This window comes from Bos javanicus, chromosome X (assembly GCF_032452875.1).
Source record: "Bos javanicus breed banteng chromosome X, ARS-OSU_banteng_1.0, whole genome shotgun sequence".
NCBI lineage: Eukaryota > Metazoa > Chordata > Mammalia > Artiodactyla > Bovidae > Bos > Bos javanicus.
The window spans coordinates 14,174,630-14,198,853 of NC_083897.1; the positions used below are offsets into that span (position 1 = coordinate 14,174,630).

The 24,224-nt window shown below is 39.4% G+C and overlaps 2 protein-coding genes across 6 annotated transcripts in view; one reads left to right on the plus strand and one right to left on the minus strand.

Moving 5' to 3' along the window:
- The first annotated feature begins 811 nt into the window (after nucleotides 1-811).
- SLC25A14 (solute carrier family 25 member 14) overlaps nucleotides 812-24,224 on the plus strand; it is a 40,244-nt gene continuing 16,831 nt past the window's right edge. The window contains exons 1-7 of one of the 5 annotated variants that reach the window (XM_061407950.1): nucleotides 833-913; nucleotides 1,044-1,290; nucleotides 6,555-6,648; nucleotides 8,596-8,743; nucleotides 11,228-11,322; nucleotides 12,585-12,670; nucleotides 18,140-18,235. In XM_061407950.1, the coding sequence (XP_061263934.1) occupies nucleotides 1,216-1,290; nucleotides 6,555-6,648; nucleotides 8,596-8,743; nucleotides 11,228-11,322; nucleotides 12,585-12,670; nucleotides 18,140-18,235 (594 nt within the window). In that variant the 5' untranslated portion in view covers nucleotides 833-913; nucleotides 1,044-1,215. Of the gene's footprint in view, nucleotides 914-1,043; nucleotides 1,291-6,554; nucleotides 6,649-8,595; nucleotides 8,744-11,227; nucleotides 11,323-12,584; nucleotides 12,671-18,139; nucleotides 18,236-24,224 lie in introns of all 5 variants that reach the window. The other 4 variants (XM_061407951.1, XM_061407949.1, XM_061407953.1 and 1 more) reach the window with 4 other exon arrangements.
- Nucleotides 14,410-15,878, minus strand: LOC133242041 (dnaJ homolog subfamily A member 1-like). The gene has a single exon (XM_061407955.1). The coding sequence runs from the start codon at nucleotides 15,286-15,288 to the stop codon at nucleotides 14,575-14,577; it is 714 nt and encodes a 237-aa protein (XP_061263939.1). The 5' UTR covers nucleotides 15,289-15,878; the 3' UTR covers nucleotides 14,410-14,574.

The window sequence follows — 24,224 nt, forward strand, 5'->3', positions numbered from 1 at the left end:
GGGTAGACTTCGGCATTTGGTGATGAACAGGGAGGCCTGGCGTGCTGTGGTTCATGGGTTCGCAAAGAGTCGGACACAACTGAGTGACTGAAGTGAACCGTGCTTTGAGGGCCTGGCGACCTCAGACCTGATGCTGAGGTTGTTTGCTTACTTGATTTTTATTTCTGTCTCCTCCGCCCCCATCTCCTCCCCCTGCCCCGTCTCCCCAGCTCAGCTGCTGCTGCTAAGTCACTTCAGTCGTGACCGACTCTGTGTGACCCCATAGACTGCAGCCCACCAGGCTCCCCCGTCCCTGGGATTCTCCAGGCAAGAACACTGGAGTGGGTTGCCATTTCCTTCCCCAGTGCATGAAAGTGAAAAGTGAAAGGGAAGTCGCTCAGTCGTGTCCGACTCTTCGCGACCCCATGGAGGGCAGCCCAGCTCAGGCACCCCTCTAAATACCGCTCATGCCTTTTCCCACTTTTAAGATCTTTGCCCCGCCTCCTCACGCTCCCTTCATTCCCGAACTCTGCGCGCAGGCGCCCCACCCCTCTTCTTTCCCTAGACCTCGCACGCGCGAGGTGGGTGGTGATACTGTAACAAGGCATCACTGCGCCCACGTTAGCTGCAGAAGCTGCTACATTCTTATGCCTTAGCCTCTTCTCCCTGCACTTCCCTAAAGTCAGGTTTCCCCCTCTGGACCTTTGCGCCAGTAGCCTGCCCTACTCCCCCGTTAAGACCCTTGTCATCTCCGCCTCTTTCTTCGCGCCTCCGTTTTTAGGCTTAGAGGGGCGGAGTTGGGATGGCTGTACCACCGTTGCCGAGGCGACAGCTTGGTTACTTCCGTTGGTATCAATGCTTCCGGGTTGGCGTTGCAGTGGCGCTTCCGACTGTGGGAGCCTCGGCTTCCCAGTCGTCCGATGAGCCCGAGCAGGTGAGGGGGAGCTCCTGCACTTCCAGGCCGGGGAGCGGGGCTGGGCCGCGCCAGGCCGCGCGGGGCCGGGCTGGCCTGGTTCCCGACCTGGGAGGGGCTTAACGGTCCTTTGATCTCTCTCTCCCCTCAGCTGAGTCCCTTCCCTGTTTTTCACTCTTCTGGCATCGGTGGTTTTACTTCTTCGATTGAACCCTGCTTCCTCGACCCCCCAGGGAGGCCGCCTCATTAAGGCGCCTCCCTTCTCTCCACGAACTCGCTCTGACAGCTGAGGAACTGGCAAGATCCTGCTACCCAGAGGGTGAATGGGTATCTTTCCCGGAATAATCCTAATTTTTCTAAGGGTGAAGTTTGCAACGGCGGCCGTGATTGTAAGCGGAGTAAGCAAACACCTCCATTGTACTAGTGTGAGGGATGCTGTTGAAAGGTGCTCCCTTTCAATTTCTACCCCCTGTCACTCCTTGAGATCAAGGCATTGAAGGCATCTATTAAAATGCAGTTCAGCTAACTGATTGGGATGTCAGCCATTATGAATATGAATTAGCTTCTCAGATAAGGTAAAAGCAGGGACATTTGTAGTTCTCTGTCAGTGTTTCCTTGTTGTTGTCTTTTTTTTTCAGACCAGGGGTGCTTCAAGTCATCATCACCTCTTCCCTCACCTTCATTCCCTACATCATCAAGTTCCTTTGTGTCTCCATTTTAGAAGTTTATCTCCAATCTTGCTGCCAACAAACATCTTGTCTGCTTTACTTCACACCATCCTAAGCTAGTTTCCTTGCCTCTCCTGTTTGTAATCCATTGCTTGCTGCAACCCTAGTAGGCTAACTAAAATGTGGTAGATTTCATCAGGTCACTAGTCTATTCAAAAATTTACAGTATCCCTTCCACCCTGCCACACTCACTTTGATTTCATGCCTTTCAACTGAATCTGTTCCTTATCATACTGTTTGTCTGATATTGTTTCAATATAAACAATATGTAAACAACATATTGTTTCAATAGAAAATAATTCTCTGTTCCAGTTAGGTTGCGTTCTTTCTTCTGAGAACAAACCATACTGATGCTTGCCTCCACATCCTGTGTTTTTCCCCAAATTTGTGTCTCTACAGCCTGTTCTCCCCTTACTCTCTCCTTTACCTACACCTGTGAATATTCTACCTGCCCTCTATCAAGGCCCACTTTAAGTTCTCTCATCTCCATAAGCTTTTTCGAATTATTTAAGCTCATGTGGATTGGTTCCTTTTCCATGCTTGTCCTGCTCTTATAGTTTGTGCTATATAGTTTAGCACTTATTTTTTTTTCTCTGATGAACTACTTTGATTTCTTCCACCGGATTATAAGCTCTTGAAAGGCAAGTACTGTATTTCATACAACTTTTATCCCCACACCCATCTCCTTAATTATCCAGGAAACATAAATATTGTTATGGTGTTAGAACATGTTATGTGGTTTTCTTTTAAACATGGCATTTGTACCTGTAGCACATTGGGCATTTAGTATGCCTTCAATAACCATTTGCTTGAGTCTCTATTTTATCTTCTGAATCTGAGAATATCTAATGCCTACTCTTTCTTAAAGGGGAAACCAAGAAAAGCGCCTGGATTTTTCTGACCAGAGCTTTGCAGTAGTATGACAGGATTATGTAACTTGTGTTCTAGGACATTCTTCTCACTCTTTAGGCTATCAAATTTTCCTTAGTCAGATTTCAGAATATATGTCTGCATTTTGAAGGCATTTTTCATTGGCTTCTTTACACAATGAAAATACTTAAGGTACTGTATTTCTATTTTAACTCAGATGTGGCTTCTTTTACACATATCTGGGGATAGACCCCACAAATCAAAATCCTTTGGAAAGTATTTTACATAAATAATTTTCTGCAACAAAACCTAGGGAGAGAGTCTCTGAGGATCAGCAAAGTGTCATGTACAGAGTGTGTAGTATTGGTCGGGTCCAGCAAGTTATCTTTCTGATTTCCCCTGTAACCTTTTACATACAGGCTGTATATGTTTATAAAGGACATCACGGTGGAACCAACCAAGTATTTAATGGATGTGTACCCAATTCTGTGTAAGCTATTTTAGGGGTTATAAAAAGTACCGTGAGACCAGGTGCCAGCCTTCAGGGATCTTACCTAGTTAAGAGAGAAAATAACATGGGGCAACCAGAATATAAAACCTCATCCTAGTCATTATTTGTATGCCTGAGATTTAAGATATAGAGGAGATAAATGAAGGCTCAAAAGAGCATTACACAGCTGTGGAATAGGTATGACATAACATGCATGCATGTATACAGCCTTATGTAAAAGACTTGGAGATTATAGCTGACATTTTAATGATTCAGTAGTGTGATATGACTCCCATAAAAGCGACTGCAATTTTCAGCTATAGTAATTGAAGTGTAATATGGAGAACAACAAAAATTATTGGTAGATATTTAGCCTAAAAAATAAGTTGTAGGAGAAAATGGTAGCTGTCTTTAACTGTTTGAAGGAGTCCCCTAGGAGAAAAGAATAAATTGTTCATACTGTGTCCAAAATACGAGTGAAAACTAGAGGAAGACAGACTTTTGGCTCAGTATGAGGAGGGAATGTCTAAAATCAGACTTAAAGATGATACAGGATTTCTTCGTAACAAGATTCTTTCCCTGCATTGGAGGGAAAGAAAGTTTACTATCAGATGGGAGTGGGAAGATGGCAGTGGTCCCAGACTTTCAGTCTTCATGGACCAGTAAAATTGAAATGAAGGTGTGGGGAGGCGGCACAAATTAGGGTAGCCAGTCTTATTTTGCCAAATAAGAACACTAAACAAAATCAACTACCAGCTACTACATTTCATGTAAGAAAGGTGATTTTTGAAAAATGCTCCAGGAGTAGGAAGAACATGATCTTCTAATAGTCCTTTAAATGAGATACATTTAGCTGAAAAAAGGCACTTGGTGCCCTTATTTTCTTTATTTCAATTCAGAATTGTGAAAATTTCATTAAAGAACTACTGGGCTAACTGACCAGAGATTGTGACTGGCCTTTCTGCTCCCTGCTGTGGCTTTGCCCCCTGCCTTTAACTGCATTAGTATTATTCTCTGAACCCTGAGTACATCTTTATTAAAAAGCAGGTAGCAGGTAGTCAAGTCAGGCTTCTTCTATAATGAAGAGTTGAAAGAAGTGATAAAGAGAGCTTTCGAGAGAAGCATAGCTGCCTTTTGAAATGTTTGACTGTTTTGGGAAATCTCTAAATTAGTGACTGGAAAGGGGATTCCCCCTCCCCTAAACTTAGAAAAGGGATGTGCTAGTTCCTTGCTTTTCCATGTCTACCCTTTCATTGTGTGTGTCATGTGTTGCTATTATTTGTAGTTTTAAAATATGGGCATAACTGAAAATGTTGATAAGGTAGTATTTAGTACTCAAGACTCTTCTTTCAAGCTGCAGCTGATATTTAAAGTACTTATTCCTACTTTGCTTTTTCGAATTCTTTGAAACAGTTTTCCTCCAAAAGAGCTATGTATTGCCCACTCTGTATGTCAGATGGACTGGCTGATCATATTATGCATGAAAGGAAGTTTCCATAATTATTTTTGTGGCCTCTTAAACATTTGTCTGCATGTTAGCTATCCTTTCTGGAAAGTTGTTTTTCTGTGCTTAGTTGCAGAGGATTCCTTATGCAGAAATAAAGCAAAACCTTGTCTCCTCTTAAAAAAAAGCGAAAAAGTGAAAAGCGAAGTCGCTTAGTCGTGTACGACTTTTTGCGACCCCATGGACTGTAGCCTGCCACGCTCCTCTGTCCATGGGATTTTCCAGGCAAGAGTACTGGAGTGGGTTGCCATTTCCTTCTCTTAAAAGAGACCGTCAATTCAGTGCTAATCCCAGATTGGGCAGTAGGGGAGGTGGGCAGTAAGTATTATCTGTTAAAATATATATATTTGAGTACTTAACTATTCAAAAAATGTAATAATGGTAACTAATAGTTGTTGAATTAGGTGCCAGGTACTTTTCTAAGAGTTTTATGTGTTTTATTTAATTTTCACAACAATCCTATGATATAGTACTTATTATTATCCCCATTTTACAATTCAGCAAACTCAGGCACACATGGTTAAATAACTTGCCTGAGGTCACAGAATGAATAAGTGGTGGTGCGAGTATTTAAACCTAGGCAAGTCTAACTTCGAATCCTCATCCCTGGCCAAAGACCAGTTGAAGTTGCTTTTGAAATTCAATAGTAGGCAGACCTTGAAGATCTGAAAAAAGGAATATTTAAGAGAAATCTGAGAAGCTGTCCTAAGAAAATAGCTTCCAGCTGGACCAGAATTTAGTAGGCAAGGCCTAGAGCAGTAGGTCTTAAAGCTTGAAAGTATCAGCATTGTTTGTAAATTTTCACATTCTCAGGCCAGACCCAGACCACCAATCAAAAACTTGCAGAAGTAAATCCCAGCAATCTGTGTTTTAATCTGCCTTCTGGGTGATTCTGGTGCCCATTAAAATTTGAGAACCACTCATGGAGAAGGCAGAGCTGTGGGGAAAATAAAACTCCAGAGAGAAATAGCTGGGAGTGGCAGGAAAAGAAAATAGGCTGAAAAGATTGAGGGTGACAGGTCTAATGGGGGCAGGAGGGGAGGGAGGTAAGGAGGACTGGGAGTAGAATACTTTGTTAAAGAACTCAAACATCAAAGAAAAACACTATTTGTATTTATGTGCTTTAAAAGGCGGAGAATGCAATGGCACCCCACTCCAGTACTCCTGCCTGGAAAATCCCATGGACGGAGGAGCCTGGTGGGCTGCAATCCATGGGGTCGCTGAGGGTCGGACATGACTGAGCGACTTCACTTTCACTTTTCACTTTCATGCATTGGAGAAGGAAATGGCAACCCACTCCAGTGTTCTTGCCTGGAGAACCTCAGGGACGGGGGAGCCTGGTGGGCTGCCGTCTGTGGGGTCACACAGAGTTGGACACGACTGAAGTGACTTAGCAGCTTAGCAGCAGCAGCTTTAAAAGGACAGGGACAAGGAGATTCACTAGATGGATATATGTTAAATGTCAGAGAGAAGAGGGACATCATCCATGTTGCTGTCATTCCTCAGAGAAACAAAGGAAGGTGAAAAGGTGCTTAACTTGGCCTGGGCCTAGTGGGAGGAGGTTTTGTGTAGCTGGAAAGTAGCTAGATGAAATAAAGTTTAGTGGAGAGATGAGAGGGCTAAGAATATGAAAGGGTAGTGATGCCAGTCTGTGCTTTGCACCTGAATCAAGCTAACAATACGATGAACTGCTTTTATGAGATGCCTCAGCCTATGTAATTTAAACTCCAGATTCCTTCACTTGTAATTGTCTAGTTGAATGTCTTAAGTTGGGTGTGCTAGATGGACTGAAACCTCTTCTTTGGGTGGGATGGGGATAAAACACTAAAGAAACTAAAGAATGTGAAGTGCACAGGTTGACATTTGAGTGAATCGCACACTTACCCCTACAGAAAGGCAGTAAAGAACACATTCATGGTCATCTATCACATAAAACAGGAGCCTTCATTTTGTGTCATTCCACTTGGTAGGGTTTTTCTCTATGTCTGTTTTGTTTGCTCTAAGTTGTGATCATACACTGACAGGTGCTCCTCACTCTTGTGCCTTGTTCTGATTTGTGTTTATTTTTAGCACCAGAAAAGTGCCACTGTAAGCCATGAGATGTCTGGTCTGAATTGGAAACCCTTTGTGTATGGCGGCCTTGCCTCTATTGTTGCTGAGTTTGGTAAGAATGTAGAAACCGACATATCTGCTCCTTTAGGGTATAGATACGGGTAATGTTATTTTTGGTAAAAAGTGGAGAAAAAGAAGCTTGCCTATTTGTTTTAAAAACTTGTCTCATACATCAACATGGATCATCCAGAAACCAACACGACACTGTAATTATCCTTCAATTAAAAATAAGAAAAAAACTTGTCTCAATTCTATCAAGTAATATTTTCTGGGAAAGTACTACTACTGCAAGTGACGTTAAGAAAAGTCAAACTTAGGATGCTGTTTTGGTGGTTTAATGATTTAATTTGCTAGGCTTAAGAAGTGTGCATGAAAATATAGAGGAGTTCGGTAAGATAGCGGTTTCTGCTATAGTCTTATACTAATGACCTTTCCTGTGTGCTAAGTTGTTCATAAATTTCTTAGTAAGTATTCAAACTCCTTGTTGTCAAACCTCTTTCCCATTTTGGAAGAAAATTGACCAACAAGATCAAACTAGATTCTTCTCTTTTTTATTTTAATTTTGAAGTACTTTTAGATTGTTTTTCATTTTCCAGATCCTCTTTCCTAAATTGTTTGTTGAGTGACCCTACTAGCTTTTCTTGACTTTCTTGTCATGAACTCTGGTGTTATGATATCGGGGTCATCAGTGACCAGAGTTGCATAATCACTTAATCACTGTGTTAGTTTTAGACCTTGAAATAGTCCTTGAAACATTTTGCCAATATAATGACTACTTTGTCTGTGTTGATGTAATAAGAGAAAGAAGTTTGGTTAAAGAAATTTTCCTGCTAAACACTGTGCTGGTTAGTCCTGAATTACCCAAGGAACCAGATGAGTAGGCTATTTAGTCCCGTTTAGGACTTTACCCGGAGAAGGTAATGGCACCCCACTCCAGTACTCTTGCCTGGAAAATCCCATGGATGGAGGAGCCTGGTGGGCTGTAGTCCATGGGGTCGCTGAGGGTCGGACACGACTGAGCGACTTCCCTTTCACTTTTTCCTTTCATGCATTGGAGAAGGAAATGGCAACCCACTCCAGTGTTCTTGCCTGGAGAATCCCAGGGATGGGGGAGCCTGATGGGCTGCCGTCTATGGGGTCGCACAGAGTCGGACACAACTGAAGTGACTTAGCAGCAGCAGCAGCAGGACTTTACCATTATCTTTCATAATGCTAGAAAACTGTTTCTTATAAACAGATAAAAGAAAAACCCACAAAGCTTTGTAACAGTATTTAAGAGTATGTGGAGCAGCAATCCCATGCTTTCCTATCTTCTTTGCAAAAATTTGCGGAGATTTTATGAGGGGGAAGTAGGGAGACGAGGTGGGAGGTGGGGCAGAAGGAAGAGACAGATAATTGCCAGATTGTATGTTAAGATGAAATTAAAACAACATGTAAGTTATTTTGCATTTATAGTGTGTTAGGTCTATGCTAAAGCACTTTATTATATCACAGTTTCAGTTATACTGTGGGTCAAATCCTGCTGCCTAGATATAGTACGGGAGAAGGCAATGGCAACCCACTCCAGTACTCTTGCCTGGAAAATCCCATGGGCAGAGGAGCCTGGTGGGCTTCAGTCCATGGGGTAGCGAAGAGTCGGACATGACTGATCGACTTCACTTTCACTTTTCACTTTCATGGATTGGAGAAGGAAATGGCAACCCACTCCAGTGTTCTTGCCTGGAGAATCCCAGGGACGGGGGAGCCTGGTGGGCCGCCCTCTATGGGGTTGCACAGAGTCGGACACGACTGAAGCGACTTAGCAGTAGCAGCAGCAGATATAGTACATTTCACTTGATCATATACAGCCCTTGTCCTCTAATAGTAATATTTTAGTGAAGATCTAGCTGTTATAAAAAGGACTTTGCCTTATGTTTTAAAAATTACCATTGGCCCGAATCATCCAAAATTTAACTATGACTCTCTGGAAAAACTTATAAATGAGTGTGTTACTTCATAGGAACTTTCCCCGTGGACCTGACCAAAACACGACTTCAAGTTCAAGGCCAAAGTATTGATGTCCGCTTCAAAGAGATAAAATACCGAGGAATGTTTCATGCCTTGTTCCGAATCTATAAAGAAGAAGGTGTATTGGCTCTGTATTCAGGGTGAGAATGGATTCTTTTCTTACATCATGAATAGAAATAATTTTTTTGAGAAGCCATGTAGTTCAGCATTTGATAGTTTGTGCCCTTTATATTCACCATTTCAACTTGTAATTCAATATTTTTTTAACTTTTTGTTTTATATTGGAGTGTTGTGATAGTTTTAGGTGAACACTGAAGGGGCTCAGCCATACATAAACATGTATCCATGTGTCCCCAAACTCCCGTCACATCCATGCTGTCACAAAATGTAATTCAATATTGATGTGCCAATTTATATTTCACTTGCTTGTAAATCTTGAGCTTTGGATTTTGTGTTCATTTGGCTATAAGTGATACTTTTTAAAAACAGATATCTCAGTGTAGGCTTTCTCCTTTTTTCCTGAGAGTCATCCATAGCCACCATGACTAGCAGAGCACCAATTGACAGTATATATTTCTGTGATACTCTTCCTGAGTTGCCAAATCCTGACTTACATTTTTTTTCCTCTTTAAAGAAATACTATTCTGACAGTTTAAACATAACATGAAGAATAAGAGAGAGGGAGACCCATCATTTTTTGGGGGGGGAATCATCTTTTGATTATTCATAAATTGGTGGCTTATTGTCCACTGTGTTGTTTAATCTGCTGCCAATTTACTAGTTTACTTCTGCATCTAGGGTCCCAGTTCATTGCTCTGGGAATGGATATCAATTTTATTATTAACTTATGTTGGACTTAATTTCAAAGATAATTTACTTGGGGAAAAATCAAGAATTACATCCTGAAGCAAATGAGTCATGGATCATGTGTTTCACCTTGTTCTTTCATTGGCACAGATAATCACAAGATACTTTTTTCAGATAGCAAGCAATAAAGTCAGAAATATGCATGTTTTGTCATCATTTTAAAATCTTAACTGTTTGAACTGCTGCTGTCTTTCTATTTATAACTGCTGAAGTTTAATTCTGCAATATGGAAGAATCTCAAAGGAGGTATGAGTGAGAATGTCTCCAGTTAATAAGCAGAACTTAAATAGAATGAAATCTTGGCTCTGGTGTCTCCTGGATAAGATTAAAGTTGTATCTGCAACTGCTAGGAATTAAGGTGGATTTAAAAAAAAAAAAAAGCTATGAAGCAGTTAATAGTGTATACTTCTTCTGCATTACTGGATTCAATTTGCTAATATTTTGTTAAAGATTTTTGTATCCAAGTTCATGATAGATATTGGGTTGTAGTTTTCCTTTTCTGTACTGTTTTTTTCTGGTTTTGTTATCAGGGTAATACTAGCTACATAAAATAAGTTGAGAAGTGTTCCCTCTTCTGTTTTCTGGAAGAGATTGTGTAAGATTGATGTTAATTTATTAAATGTTTGGTTGAATTCCCTAGTGAAATTATCTGGGCCTAGAGATTTCCTTTTTGGAAACTTTTAAATTATAAATAAAAATGTTTTAGATGTTATGAGAGTATTTGGATTATCTATTTCATATTGATTGAATTTTGGTAGTTTGTGGTTCTCAAAGAATTAATCCATTTCTTCTAAGTTGTTGAATTTATAGCATAAGGTTGTTTATTGTTGTTGTTGAGTCGCTAAATCATGTCCAACTCTTTTGAAACCCCATGGACAATAGCCCTCTAGGCTCCTCTGTCCATGGGATTATCCAGGCAAGAATATTGGCCATTCCCTTCTCCCAAGGGACCTTCCCAACCCAGGGATCAAACCCGAGTCTCCTGCACTGCAGTGGATTCTTTACCACTGGGCCACCATTCTTCTAATGACTGCAGGGTTGTAGTGCTCTTCCCCATGTCATTCCTCATATTGGTGACTTACTGTTTTTCTCCTATTACTACCATAACCCTTAATAGAGGTTTATTAATTTTGTTGACTTTTTTCTGAATAACTTTCTGTTTCTTTGATTTTTCTCTATTTTCCTGTTTTCAATTTTATTAATTTATGCCATTTATGATTTACTTCCTTCTGCTTGCTGTTCACTTTGCTCTTTTTTTTTCTTGTTTTGTGAGGGTAGGAACTTAGCTTATTGATTTTGAGACTCTCCCTCTTTTCTAATGTAAGCATTTTGTGCTATAAATTTCTCTCTCAGCACTGCTTTGACTGCATCCCACATATTTTAAAAGGTTGAAATTTCATTTTCATTCAATTTTATGTGTTTAAAAAATACACCAATGTCACCCAAGGATTGTTTAGAAGTACCATTTAATTTCCAAGTGTTTGTGGGTTTTCCTTACCCTACTGATTTCCAGTTTAATTCCATTATGGTGAGAGAACATACTGTATATAATATCAATTATTTTAAATTTTTTGAGGTTTGTTTTATGACCCAAATATGCTCTCTTGGTGCATGTTCCATGGATACTTGAAAACAATGCATATTTTGCTGTTTTTATGGAACGAGGCGGGTGATGGAAGTGAATAGGCAGTCTAGATATGTATAATCTGCAAGTATACAATAAGGATAACTTTTTTTTCTTTCTTTCTCTTTGGCAGAATTGCTCCTGCTTTACTAAGACAGGCATCATATGGCACCATTAAAATTGGCATTTACCAGAGCTTGAAGAGATTATTTGTAGAACGTTTAGAAGGTCAGTGTAGACTCCTCATTCTCTTTCGAGATAACACTCAAAGGGATTGTTAAAATTATGATTAGTGAGAAGTGTTAATCATGGGGTGTCTGAGAATGGATAACAGTCATTGCAAGGTCAAAGTAAGCTTGTACTGATTTGAGATTAATCCCACTATAGGTTTGAGGGATCTGCTCTTCAAGTTTGTCCCTTTTCCTGTCAAACAAAAAAAGGCTTCTGGTCATCACAGAGGGAACATGGAACAAACTTGTTGAGAAAATTAATGCTGTCCTCATCTATAAGAGAACTTCAACTATAAGGAATCCTCTAGCTGTGGGTTTTGATAAGCTTTGGTTAGATAGAGTGGTTTTATATATACATAAAATATGGTCATCTTAACCCACATTCAGCATTACCATTGTCTATTTGCTGCTATAGCTTTTTCAGCTAAATACTGTACTAAAATGATTATTTTACTACAGGCCTGAGGCTGTTGCATAGTTGGGGACAGCTGGAGAGCTTTTCGGTTAGTAATGTCCTTTGAATTGCTTTATTTTCTAAATCAGCTTTTTCTGAAGCCTCTTCTTTGAGGATCCTGAAGTATTCTAGTCCTGAAATAATTTCCTCTCACATTTTCTTCACTGGGGTTTACCTAGTTTCTCTTCGTATGTTCTTCATGGTGAGGAGGCATGATGAAGATTGAATTTTAGAGTAATATGCTCTGTGGTTTCTTTGTTCTTTTTTCTAGCTGAGAGAATTTAGTTCCAAATGACTAGTTTTTCACATTTAACTACAGAAATCTTCTGTAAATAAATAGATGCTAGTAGCTATCAAGGCCAATTAAAATTAGTATTTAGGAATTTTTTTTCTATTAGACATAAGATTTTATTTTTTAATACTTGGTTCTGAGTCTTTAGAGTTGATAATTCTCTAGAAAGAGACTTAAAATTTTTTCTTTAGATGTTTGAAGTGATTAAAGTGCTATTTGCACTTTCTGAATTTATATGGAATATTGGCAGTTATATAGAATAATAGGATATATTCCAGTGTATTTTACAAATATTTTAAAATAATCTATGTTTTACAAATTTTTTGTTTCAGTACTCATTTGGAACCTAGAAATATTTGAGTTTCTTTATTTTCATAAGCTTTGTAGTTTATTTCTACTGTCATTTTTCTGACCACGCTTCCCTTCCTCTGATAGCTCAGTACTCTCTTTTCAGAAACTCTCTTCTCAGTGCCTCTTATAAGCAGACCTTTCTTTTCCTTGTTCCTTTTTACAGATGAAACTCTTTTAATTAATATGATATGTGGAGTAGTGTCAGGAGTGATATCTTCTGCTATAGCCAATCCCACCGATGTGCTGAAGGTAAGAAAAGTCTGCTTGCATTGGGTGTATTCAGTGTGAAGGATAAAGAGCATGAGCTTTGTATCAGATTTGGTCACAAATCCCTACTGTGTCACTTGCCAGCTATAAAACTTTGGGCAGATCACTTAACTGCTTTAAGCCTCAGTTTTCTCATTTGTAAAATGAAGATAATTCAGTATATAATACATAAAGTTGTTAAGAATTAAAGATAATATAGGTAAACCATCATTACACATGGTAGGTAGTAGATGTTCAATAAATAGTAGTCAGTTTATTATGATATGCTTTAATCCATTGGTCTTCAGACTATAGAGTAAGCAAACCTTTAAATGTTCTTTCCAAGAGCTATGCAATTTTAAGGGAATCAATTTCCAGATCGCTTATTTTCTTTATACCCTTCTCAAAAACTAATCTAAAAATGAACTTATGTTTATAACAACCCTTTCCCCACTTTAAAAGAGAAAGGCATATTATATTTCCCCCACCCATCCCAAATTTTAGTATGGTATATCGACCTGTAGTGTAAGCTGTAATATCAAACAAAGGGATACACTGAAATACAGTTTTAGAGAAACCTCCTTTAATGACTAATTGAGGTGTCTTAAATCGATAATGTCGATGTCTTTTCCTGTCCTATCCATAATTCTATTAAGGATGAGATTTGGCTTTAAAATTATATATTTTGGCTTATGTTGAAATATTCTGAATTCAGGACCAGAACATTATAGGTTAGTGGTACTGAGTTTTTTACAATATAATTGGATTTCTTTCAGTATTTGTCAGAACATAGAATGAAACATTTATTTAATTATATCAGTAATATTAATGTATATTTTATTTAATCTAATAATATAATTTGATCTAATAGTATCAATCTATATCTTTTTTTTTCATGCTTTGTAATCAGTATATTAAAGAGACATTCATACATTTCAAGAATTGCTTAAATTCTGATACCAGATTTAAGCTTGTGAACATATGACTTTAAACATACAATTAACGCTATTCATCATAATCTGCTATACTACCAACATTAAATTACAGTTACTCTGGAGCATAAGTTAAATGGTTTAAAGTAAGCCTATAACATACCTACAAAAACACCTTCCTATCTCATACATGCAAATTACTTCTCCATGTAAAGGTCTCATCACTCTAACCTCTAAGTTTCCCTGCTCCAGAAGTCACTACTCTAAGGCTTACTGTGGTCCAAAGGTGGGGGGGCGGGGGGCAAAAAAAGTAACCAGGACCAATAGCTATATTAATAAAAGATGGCACAGCAAAAGAAGGGAATGCAGTTCTACAAGTGCAAGCCCTCAATAAGCAGCATATTATGATAAACCCCTTCTTTACAAAGGTATCATTTCTATCACTGATACCACAGGCTAAATTAAATTATACAGCATGCCATCTTCAAGTACAGTTGAGGCAATAGAATAAATGCAGAAGCATCACAATGAATCCCACTTACTACATACAGACCAACACTTCTCTACATTAATTTCTTTGTCTGACTGCCAGTTAAACACAGTTTTAATTTCATAGCTTAACAATTAAGGGTCATACACTGAAGTCAATACATATACCTGGCATTTCAATCTAAGCTATTCCATGTACATAGCTGAAATCAATTACAAAGTATGGCCTAACAAATGCTAGGGGAAATTTTTTAAAGTCATTTTTACAAGTACTAAACTTATCTTGCACACTGAAGTCATCATACATACAGGGCAAAGTCAGAGCTTTTATATTTGAGTTTATTCTTCATTTAACTTTTAAACACTACTATAGTTGAATATTAAAACAAAAGCAAGTAGTGAGCATATGATTATAGTCCTTCACTCAATCACTACTGCAAATAAAACACCAGCAGTGAGTGTTATTCACAGGCCCTACTAAGAGGTCTAACACTGAACACCACCCCGAGGATGATGTTCATCATCCTTGTATGCTTCTCCATTGTAATGGCACCGTCTTTCCTGATTTGGATCAAAGTCCACTAATTCTACCTGGTCCATTTCATCAGTCTCTTCTACTTCCTTCCTCTCAGGCAGAAGTTTTTCCAGCAAAGAGAGTTTATCAGGAGAGAGAAAGCCATTCTCAGGAAAGTTTACCTTAAATTCAATGATTAGGCGACCCTTTTCGTATGGCCTACGATAAATTGGCATGCCTTCATTTAGCACACACTTGATATCTCCATGCTTGACAATTTGACCTGGATGAGAAGTGATGACTATGGTTCGGTTGTCAAGAGTAGATATTGGCTTTTGGAAGCCACACAACGCCTCAACCAGCTGTATGTCCATACACATGAAAAGGTCTTCTCCTCGTCGAGTAAAAACAGCATGGTCCTTCTGATCTAAAACAATGATAATATCTCCTGGCTCCAGTCCTGGTTCTTGGTCTCCTTCACCATGGAATGTTATCTTCTGGCCATCTTTCATGCCTTTGTCAATATGAACTTCTAGAATTTTCTTTTCTCGAACTATCTTCCTTCCATTGCAGCTTTTACATCTATCTTTAGGACTGATCCGCTCCCCATGGCCCTGGCACTCCATGCAGACAGACTGAATTTGCTGAACCATTCCAGGTCCTATCTGATGAATTCTTATTTGCATTCCAGTACCTCAGCAATTGGGACAGCATTCTACCGCTCCTTTTTTACCACCTCGGCCTTCACATTTGTCACAAATCACATTCTTTTGCAGAGCTAGTTTTCTTGTTGCACCATTATATAAATCTTCTAAAGTTACTGTAAGTTGATGGACAACGTTTTTACCTCTCCTCTCTCTCTGCATCCTGCCTCCTTCTCCGAAAAACATATCAAAGATGTCCATGGGGGAGCCAAAACCACCACCTGCTCCACCTTCTTTAATTGCCTGTTCTCCTCCTTTGTCATATAACTCCCTTTTCTTTGCATCTGAGAGCACTTCGTAAGCTTGAGAAATCTGTTTAAACTTCTCGCCTTCATTTGGATTCTTATCAGGGTGGTACTTCAAGGCCAGTTTCCTGTAAGCCTTTTTCAATTCTTCTTGGGTGGCATTGGGTTTGACCCCCAAAACATCATAGTAAGTGGTTTCTTTCACGATTTTCTACAGCCGGTGAGCGGGCCGATGCCGATGCCGGTGTGGGGGAGCGGGAAGGAGCGCGTTGCTGTGCGCAGCTCGGGCAGCCGCCGCTCCTCCGCCTTTCACCGAGCGTTCTGGAAAGTTCCCAATCTATATCTTATATTTGAGATAGAGTGGTAAACATTTCCAATTTATTAACTCATTTAAACTTATGATAATTAAAATTACTAAATATATGATTAAAATGTATAAGAAGATCCCAAGTTTAAAAAAATTATTTTAGGGGAAATGTGAAGGAAAAAAAATAGGAGAACATATACTTTATTTATTTGAAACCACAGGTGGCTAGGTTAAGTGGAAAGGGCATCTGTTGTGATTCAGAGAGCTTTGAGAACTGAGAGAGTGACTTGAAAAACACATGAAAGAAACCAGTGGTGGTTGATGAAGAAACTATGAAAGTGATATTTCTGGATTAAATTGAGAAAATTTTACCTACAGAATTTTTATATCACTTTAGAGTATACAGACCAAGTATTTTTAAAGATGACTGACTGTATCCTAAAACTCTAAAATATTTGCCATGTAATTACACTCGTTAGAATGTGCTTTTCAGATTCACTTCAGTTTCCTGTCCCTCTGACCTGTCTGGTACAGTTGCAACCACTGACCAATGCTACAGTGAGTGGTCCTGGGGAGTGGGGGACCAGGGTAGTCACAATCTTATTAGGAGTTATAATCACTGTTGATCTGTTTAATCCTTTCACTTATCCTTAAAGGGTTCTCTCTCTGAACTACAGGCTGCTTTCTTGCCTGTGTGCATGTAGTTCTCTTTTTGCCTGCAATGATTTCCCCCCCTTTCCTCAGGAATTTGTCCTTCAAGACAGCTCAGAAACAGGGTCAGGACTAGGACAATACAAGTGAGATACTCCGCTTGGGTGCAAAATGTAAGGATGTGCCAAAGAAAACCTCAATAATCAAGAGGAAATAACATTTTATGCAATCTTTTTTAAAAATTCAAATGAGTGCAAAAAATTTATGGTGAAACAAAATAGCCATATTTTGTACAATCCATCTCACTTACGTTAATCCTGCCCTGTTGGATCCTGTCTTTAGTTACAGTTTTGATGATTGGTTCATTGTAGGTTTTTGTGCATTCATTTTTATTTTTAAAAATATTGCATTGAAATATCATTTATCTGAGTTACTGAGGTTTTTTTACACCCCCCTGCTACATTCTGTGGCTGAGGAAAGTGCCACACTTACCTCGATGTCATCCCAACCCTGCTCAGGAATTACCTCCATAAAGAAGTCCTCTACTTACCATAGGATATTTATGGTTTCAGTATGTCTTTGTGATAGTTTCTATTTCATTTTAATATGGTTTCGGTTTTATTTCTACACTCTTAGTAGTAGCAGTTGACTTTCCACATAAAAACATATTGCTGTACTGTGACTTACCAAGAACATTTATTAAAACCTAGAGTTGTGCTTCATGAAAGTCAGGCCTGCATTTGGTTCACTCGAATTTAGTGACTGACTACTATGATCTGCGTGTGTGCTCTCAGTGGTGAATTGTACCAGATCTTTCACATGGCCTGGCAATGCTATCTCCCCTTTCTTGTGCCTCTCAGAGGCTACATTGCAGAATACAGTGTCATGCTTTTTACAAGTAAAACTCAATGTGAGGTCTTATGAGCATTAGATTATATTTTAAAACATTTCCTGCCTGCTTTTTACACCTCAATAAACAATGCATGTTCAGTGTAGCAAAAAGTGGAAGGAAGGAAAAACACAAAAGAGGGAAATGCCCATTTGTGGCTTCATCACTTAAACTTAAGCTACCATCAACATTTGGTTTTGCATATGGTTATATTTAAGTTTACGTATTTTTGATAAAAATGATATGCCATACATACTGCTTTGCAACCTGCTTTTTCTATCTAGCAGTTAATTGTTGACATTTTCAAATATCCACAAATATTATTCTACAATCAAATTTTATGGCTGCATACTATTCCATTAAATGGATGTTTCATACTTTATGCAACTAATCCTTTGTTATTTTTGAACATGTAGGTTGTTTCTAGTTTTTCACTAAACTAATCATAGTTTAAATGGATTCTTTTCTACCCTCTCTGAGTACATGTTCTTTTTTTTCCCCCAATTTTCTTCCAACTTCAGAAATGATGGACTTAGTATGAAGAATGTGAGGCTGATGAAAATCATCTTTATAAAATATACTTTGACACAAATAATGCTTTATATACATAGCTTAAGTCATTAATTTCATCATCTGATTTTTTTTGATAATTCCCAAATACTGTTTTCTTTATTTTAAATGAGTGAAACGTTTCATTTTGGTTCTCTGTCAAAACAAAATGTGTACCTCTTCTGCTTTTAGATTCGAATGCAGGCTCAAGGAAGCTTGTTCCAAGGCAGCATGATTGGCAGCTTCATTGATATATACCAACAAGAAGGTACCCGGGGTTTGTGGAGGGTGAGTACTCTTGGTATTATTATTTACACCTGGAATTTGTGAAGAAGACCTTTAATATAAAGGCATAAAATTGTGAATTGTCACCTTATACTATGTAAGATTCTTGATAACCCCCAAAAGATAAGAGGGTAAGAAGCTCCTTATCAACCTTTGAAAGGACCAAAACTTATCAGTTGTTTTTCAGTTCAGTTCAGTTGCTCAGTTGTGTCCGACTCTTTGCTACCCCATGGACTGCAGCACGCCAGGCCTCCCTCTCCATCACCAACTCGCGAAGTTCACTCAAACTCATGTCCATCAAGTTGGGGATGCCATCCAGCCATCTCATCCTCTGTCGTCCCCTTCTCCTCCTGCCCCCAATCCCTCCCAGCATCAGTCTTTTCCAATGAGTCAACTCTTCACATGAGGTGGCCAAAGTACTGGAGTTTCAGCTTTAGCATCATTCCTTTCAAAGAACACCCAGGGCTGATCTTCAGAATGGACTGGTTGGATCTTCTTGCAGTCCAAGGGACTCTCAAGAGTCTTCTCCAACACCACAGTTCAAAAGTATCAATTCTTCGGCACTCAGCTTTCTTCACAGTCCAACTCTCACATCCATACATGACCACTGGAAAAACCATAGCCTTGACTAGACGGACCTTTGTTGGCAAAGTAATGTCTCTGCTTTTTAAAAAAATTTATTTAGTTTTTAATTGAAGGATAATTGCTTTACAAAATTTTGTTGTTTTCTGTCAAACCTCAACATGAATCAGCCATAGGTATACATATATCCCCTCCCTCTTGAACCTCAAGAGGAACCACAATATGATGGGCATATTGTGCCCATCTTTGCATGAAATATTCCCTTGGTACCTCTAATTTTCTTGAAGAGCTCTCTAGTCATTCCCATTCTGTTGTTTTTCTCGATTTCTTTGGATTGATCACTTTAACATTATAAAGGTTAAAAGATATACTATAAAATATTGAGAAAATATATGAAGAAGAAAAATATCCAGTAATCCCACTAGCTAGTAATGTCTGTGCTTTATTAATATGCTGTCTAGGTTGGTCAGAGCTTTTCTTCCAAGGAGCAAGCATCTTTTAATATCATGGCTACAGTTACCATCTGCATTGATTTTGGAGCCCAAGAAAATAAAATTTGTCACTGTTTCCATTGTTTCCCCATCTATTTGCCATGAAGTGATGGGACCAGATGCCATGATCTTCGTTTTCTGAATGTTGAGTTTTAAGCCAGCTTTTTCACTCTCCTCTTTGACTTTCATCAAGAGCCTCTTTAGTTCCTCTTTACTTTCTGCCATAACGATGGTATCATCTGTATATATGAGGTTATTGATATTTCTCCTGGCAGTCTTGATTCCAGCTTGTGGTTCATCCAGCCTGGCATTTTGCATGATGTTCTCTGCATATAAGTTAAATAATCAGGGTGACAATATACAGCCTTGACATACTCCTTTCCCAAATTGGAACCAGTCTTGTGCTCCATGTTCAGTTTTAATGATTGCTTCTTGACCTGCATACAGATTTCTCTGGAGGCAGGTGAGGTGGGCTGGTATTCCCATCTCTTGAAAAATTTTCCACAGCTTGCTGTGATCTACACAGTCAAAGGCTTTAGCGTAGTCAATGAAGCAGAAGCAGATGTTTTTCTGGAATTCTCATGCTTTTTCTATGATCCAGCATATGTTGGCAATTTGACCTCTGATTCGTCTGTCTGTTTTAAATCCAGCTTGAACATCTGGAAGTTATTGGTTCATGTACTGTTGAAGCCTAGCTTGGAGAATTTTGAGTATTAATTTGCTAGCATGTGAGATGAGTGCAGTTGTGTGGTAGTTTGAACATTCTTTGGCACTGCCTTTCTTTGGGATTGGAATGAAGACTGACTTTTACCAGTCCTGTGGCCACTGCTAAGTTTTCCAAATTTGCTAGCATATTGAGTGCAGTACTTTCACAGCATCATATTTTAGGATATGAAATAGATCAACTGGAATTCTGTCACCTCCACTAGCTTTGTTTGTAGTGATGCTTCATAAGGCCCACTTGACTTTGGACTCTAGGATGTCTGATTCTGGGTGAGTGATCACACCATCGTGGTTATCTGGGTCATGAAGATCTTTTTTTGTATAGTTCTTCTGTGTATTCTTGCCACGTCTTCTTAATATTTCCTGCTTCTGTTAGGTCCCTACCATTTCTGTCCTTTATTGAGCCCATCTTTGCATGAAATGTTCCCTTGGTATCTCTAATTTTCTTGAAGAGATCTCTGGTCATTCCCATTTTGTTGTTTTTCTCCATTTCTTTGGATTGATCACTTTAACACTATAAAAATTAAAAGATATACTATAAAAAATTGAGAAAATATATAAAGAAGAAAAATATTCAGTAATCCCACTAACTAGAAATATCACTGTTAACATTTTGTCATGTTATCTTCCAGTCTTCTATATGTACTTTGGGTTTTTTGTTTTGTTCCTATAACATTTTATCCTATGTTAATCACTTAAGTTTGTAATATTAAGTAAGACTACTAGTTCAGTTCAGTTCAGTTGCTCAGTCCGACTCTTTGTGACCCCATGAATCACAGCACGCCAGGCCTCCCTGTCCATCACCAACTCCTGGAGTTTACTCAAACTCATGTCCATCGAGTCGGTGATGCCACCCAGCCATCTCATCCTCTGTCATCCCCTTCTCCTCCTGCCCCCAACCCCTCCTAGCATCAGAGTCTTTTCCAATGAGTCAGCTCTTCCCATGAGATGGCCAAAGTACTAGAGTTTCAGCTTTAGCATCAGTCCTTCCAAAGAACACCCAGGACTGATCTCCTTTAGGATGGACTGGTTGGATCTCCTTGCAGTCCAAGGGACTCTCAAGAGTCTTCTCCAACACCACAGTTCAAAAGCATCAATTCTTCGGCACTCAGCTTTCTTCACAGTCCAACTCTCATATCCATATATGACCACAGGAAAAACCATAGCCTTGACTAGACGGACCTTTGTTGACAAAGTCATGTCTCTGCTTTTGAATATGCTGTCTAGGTTGGTCATAACTTTCCTTCCAAGGGATAAGTGTCTTTTAATTTCATGGCTGCAATCACCATCTGCAGTGATTTTGGAGCCCCCCAAAATAAAGTCTGACACTTTTTACACTGTTTCCCCATCTATTTGCCATGAAGTGATGGAACCAGATGCCATGATCTTCGTTTTCTGAATGTTGAGCTTTCAGCCAACTTTTTCACTCTCCTCTTTTACTTTCATCAAGAGGCTTTTTAGTTCCTCTTCACTTTCTGCCATAAGGGTGGTGTCATCTGCATATCTCAGGTTATTGATTTTCTCCCAGCAATCATGATTCCAGCTTGTGCTTCTTCCAGCATTTCTCATGATGTACTCTGCCCATAAGTTAAATAAGCAGGGTGACAATATACAGCCTTGACAAACTCCTTTTCCTATTTGGAACCAGTCTGTTGTTCCATGTCCAGTTCTAACTGTTGCTTCCTGACCTACATATAGGTTTCTCAAGAGGCAGGTCAGGTGGTCTGGTATTCCCATCTCTTCCAGAAATTTCCACAGTTTATTGTGATCCACACAGTCAAAGGCTTTCGCATAGTCAATAAAGCAGAAATAGATGTTTTTCTGAAACTCTCTTGCTTTTTCAATGATCTGGCAGATGTTGGCAGCTTGATCTCTGGTTCCTCTGCCTTTTCTAAAACCAGCTTGAATATCTGAAAGTTCATGGTTCACGTCTTGCTGAAGCCTGTCTTGGAGAATTTTGAGCATTACTTTCCTAGCGTGTGAGATGAGTGCAATTGTGCGGTAGTTTGAGCATTCTTTGGCATTGCCTTTCTTTGGGATTGGAATGAAAACTGATCTTTTCCAGTCCTGTGGCCACTGCTGAGTTTTCCAAATGTGCTGGCATACTGAGTGCATCATCTTTCAGGATTTGAAATAGCTCAACTGGAATTCCATCACCTCCACTACCTTTGTTCGTAGTGATGCTTTCTAAGGCCCACTTGACTTCACATTCCAGGATGTCTGGCTCTAGGTGAGTGATTACACCATCGTGATTATCTGGGTCGTGAAGATCTTTTTGTACAGTTCTTCTGTGTATTCTTGCCACCTCTTCTTAATATCTTCTGCTTCTGTTAGGTCCGTACCATTTCTGTCCTTTATCGAGCCCATCTTTGCATGAAATATCCCCTTGGTATCTCTAATTTTCTTGAAGAGATCTCTAGTCTTTCCCATTCTGTTGTTTTCCTCTATTTCTTTGCATTGATCACTGAGCAAGGCTTTCTTATCTCTCCTTGCTATTCTTTGGAACTCTGCATTCAGATGCTTATATCTTTCCTTTTCTCCTTTGCTTTGCTCTTCTCTTGTTTTCACAGCTATTTGTAAGGCCTCCCCAGACAGCCATTTTGCTTTTTTGCATTTCTTTTCCATGGGGATGGTCTTAATTCCTGTCTCCTGTACAATGTCACAAACCCCCGTCCATAGTTAATCAGGCACTCTATCTAAACAGATCTAGTCCCTTAAATCTATTTTTCACTTCCACTGTATAATCATAGGGGATTTGATTTACATACCTGAATGGTCTAGTGGTTTTCCCCACTTTCTTCAATTTAAGTCTGAATTTGGCGATAAGGAGTTCATGATCTGAGTCACAGTCAGCCCCCGGTCTTGTTTTTGCTGACTGTATAGAGCTTCTCCATCTTTGGCTGCAAAGAATATAATCAGTCTGATTTCAGTGTTGACCATCTGGTGATGTCCATGTGTAGAGACTTCTCTCATGTTGTTGGAAGAGGGTGTTTGCTATGACCAGTGCGTTCTCTAGACAAAACTTGATTAGCCTTTGCCGTGCTTCATTCTGTATTCCAAGGCCGAATTTGCCTGTTACTCCAGGTGTTTCTTGACTTCCTACTTTTTCATTCCAGTCCCCTATAATGAAAAGGACATCTTTTTTGGATGTTAGTTCTAAAAAGTCTTGTAGGTCTTCATAGAACCATTCAACTTCAGCTTCTTAAGCGTTACTGGTTGGGGCATAGGCTGGGATTACTATGATATTGAATGGTTTGCCTTGGAAATGAACAGAGATCATTCTGTCGTTTTTGAGATTGCTTCCAAGTACTGCATTTCGGACTCTTTTGTTGACCATGATGGCTACTCCATTTCTTCTAAGGGATTCCTGCCCACAGTAGTAGATATAATGGTCATCTGGGTTAAATTCACCTATTCCAGTCCGTTTTAGTTCGCTGATTCCTAGAATGTCGACATTCACTCTTGCCATCTCTTGTTTGACCACTTCCAATTTGCCTTGATTCATGGACCTGACATTCCAGGTTCCTATGCAATATTGCTCTTTACAGCATTGGACCTTGCTTCTATCACCAGTCACATCCACAACTGGGTATTGTTTTTGCTTTGGCTCCATCCCTTCATTCTTTCTGGAGTTATTTGTTCACTGATCTCCAATAGCATATTGGGCACCTACCGACCTGGGGAGTTCCTCTTTCAGTATCCTATCATTTTGCCTTTTCATACTCTTCATGGGGTTCTCAAGGCAAGAATACTGAAGTGGTTTGCCATTCGCTTCTCCAGTGGACCACATTCTGTCAGACCTCTCCACCATGACCCGCCCGTCTTGGGTGGCCCCACACGGCATGGCTTAGTTTCATTGAGTTAGACAAGGTTGTGGTCTGTGTGATCAGATTGACTAGTTTTCTGTGATTATGGTTTCAGTGTGTCTGCCCTCTGGTGCCTTCTTGCAATACCTACCATGTTACTTGGGTTTCTCTTACCCTGGACGTGGGGTATCTTCACAGCTGCTCCAGCAAAGCACAGCCGCTGCTCCTTACCTTGGACGTAAGGACCTTGCTCCCTCTCCCCTCGTCCTCGTCCAAGACTACTAGTAGTACAGAGTATAATGGGAAATTCATTGATAGGTTCTTAAAAGGGAGAGACTCACTTTTATTCTTTCTTTATAATTTTCCCTAACTGTGCTGTGCTGTGCTGTG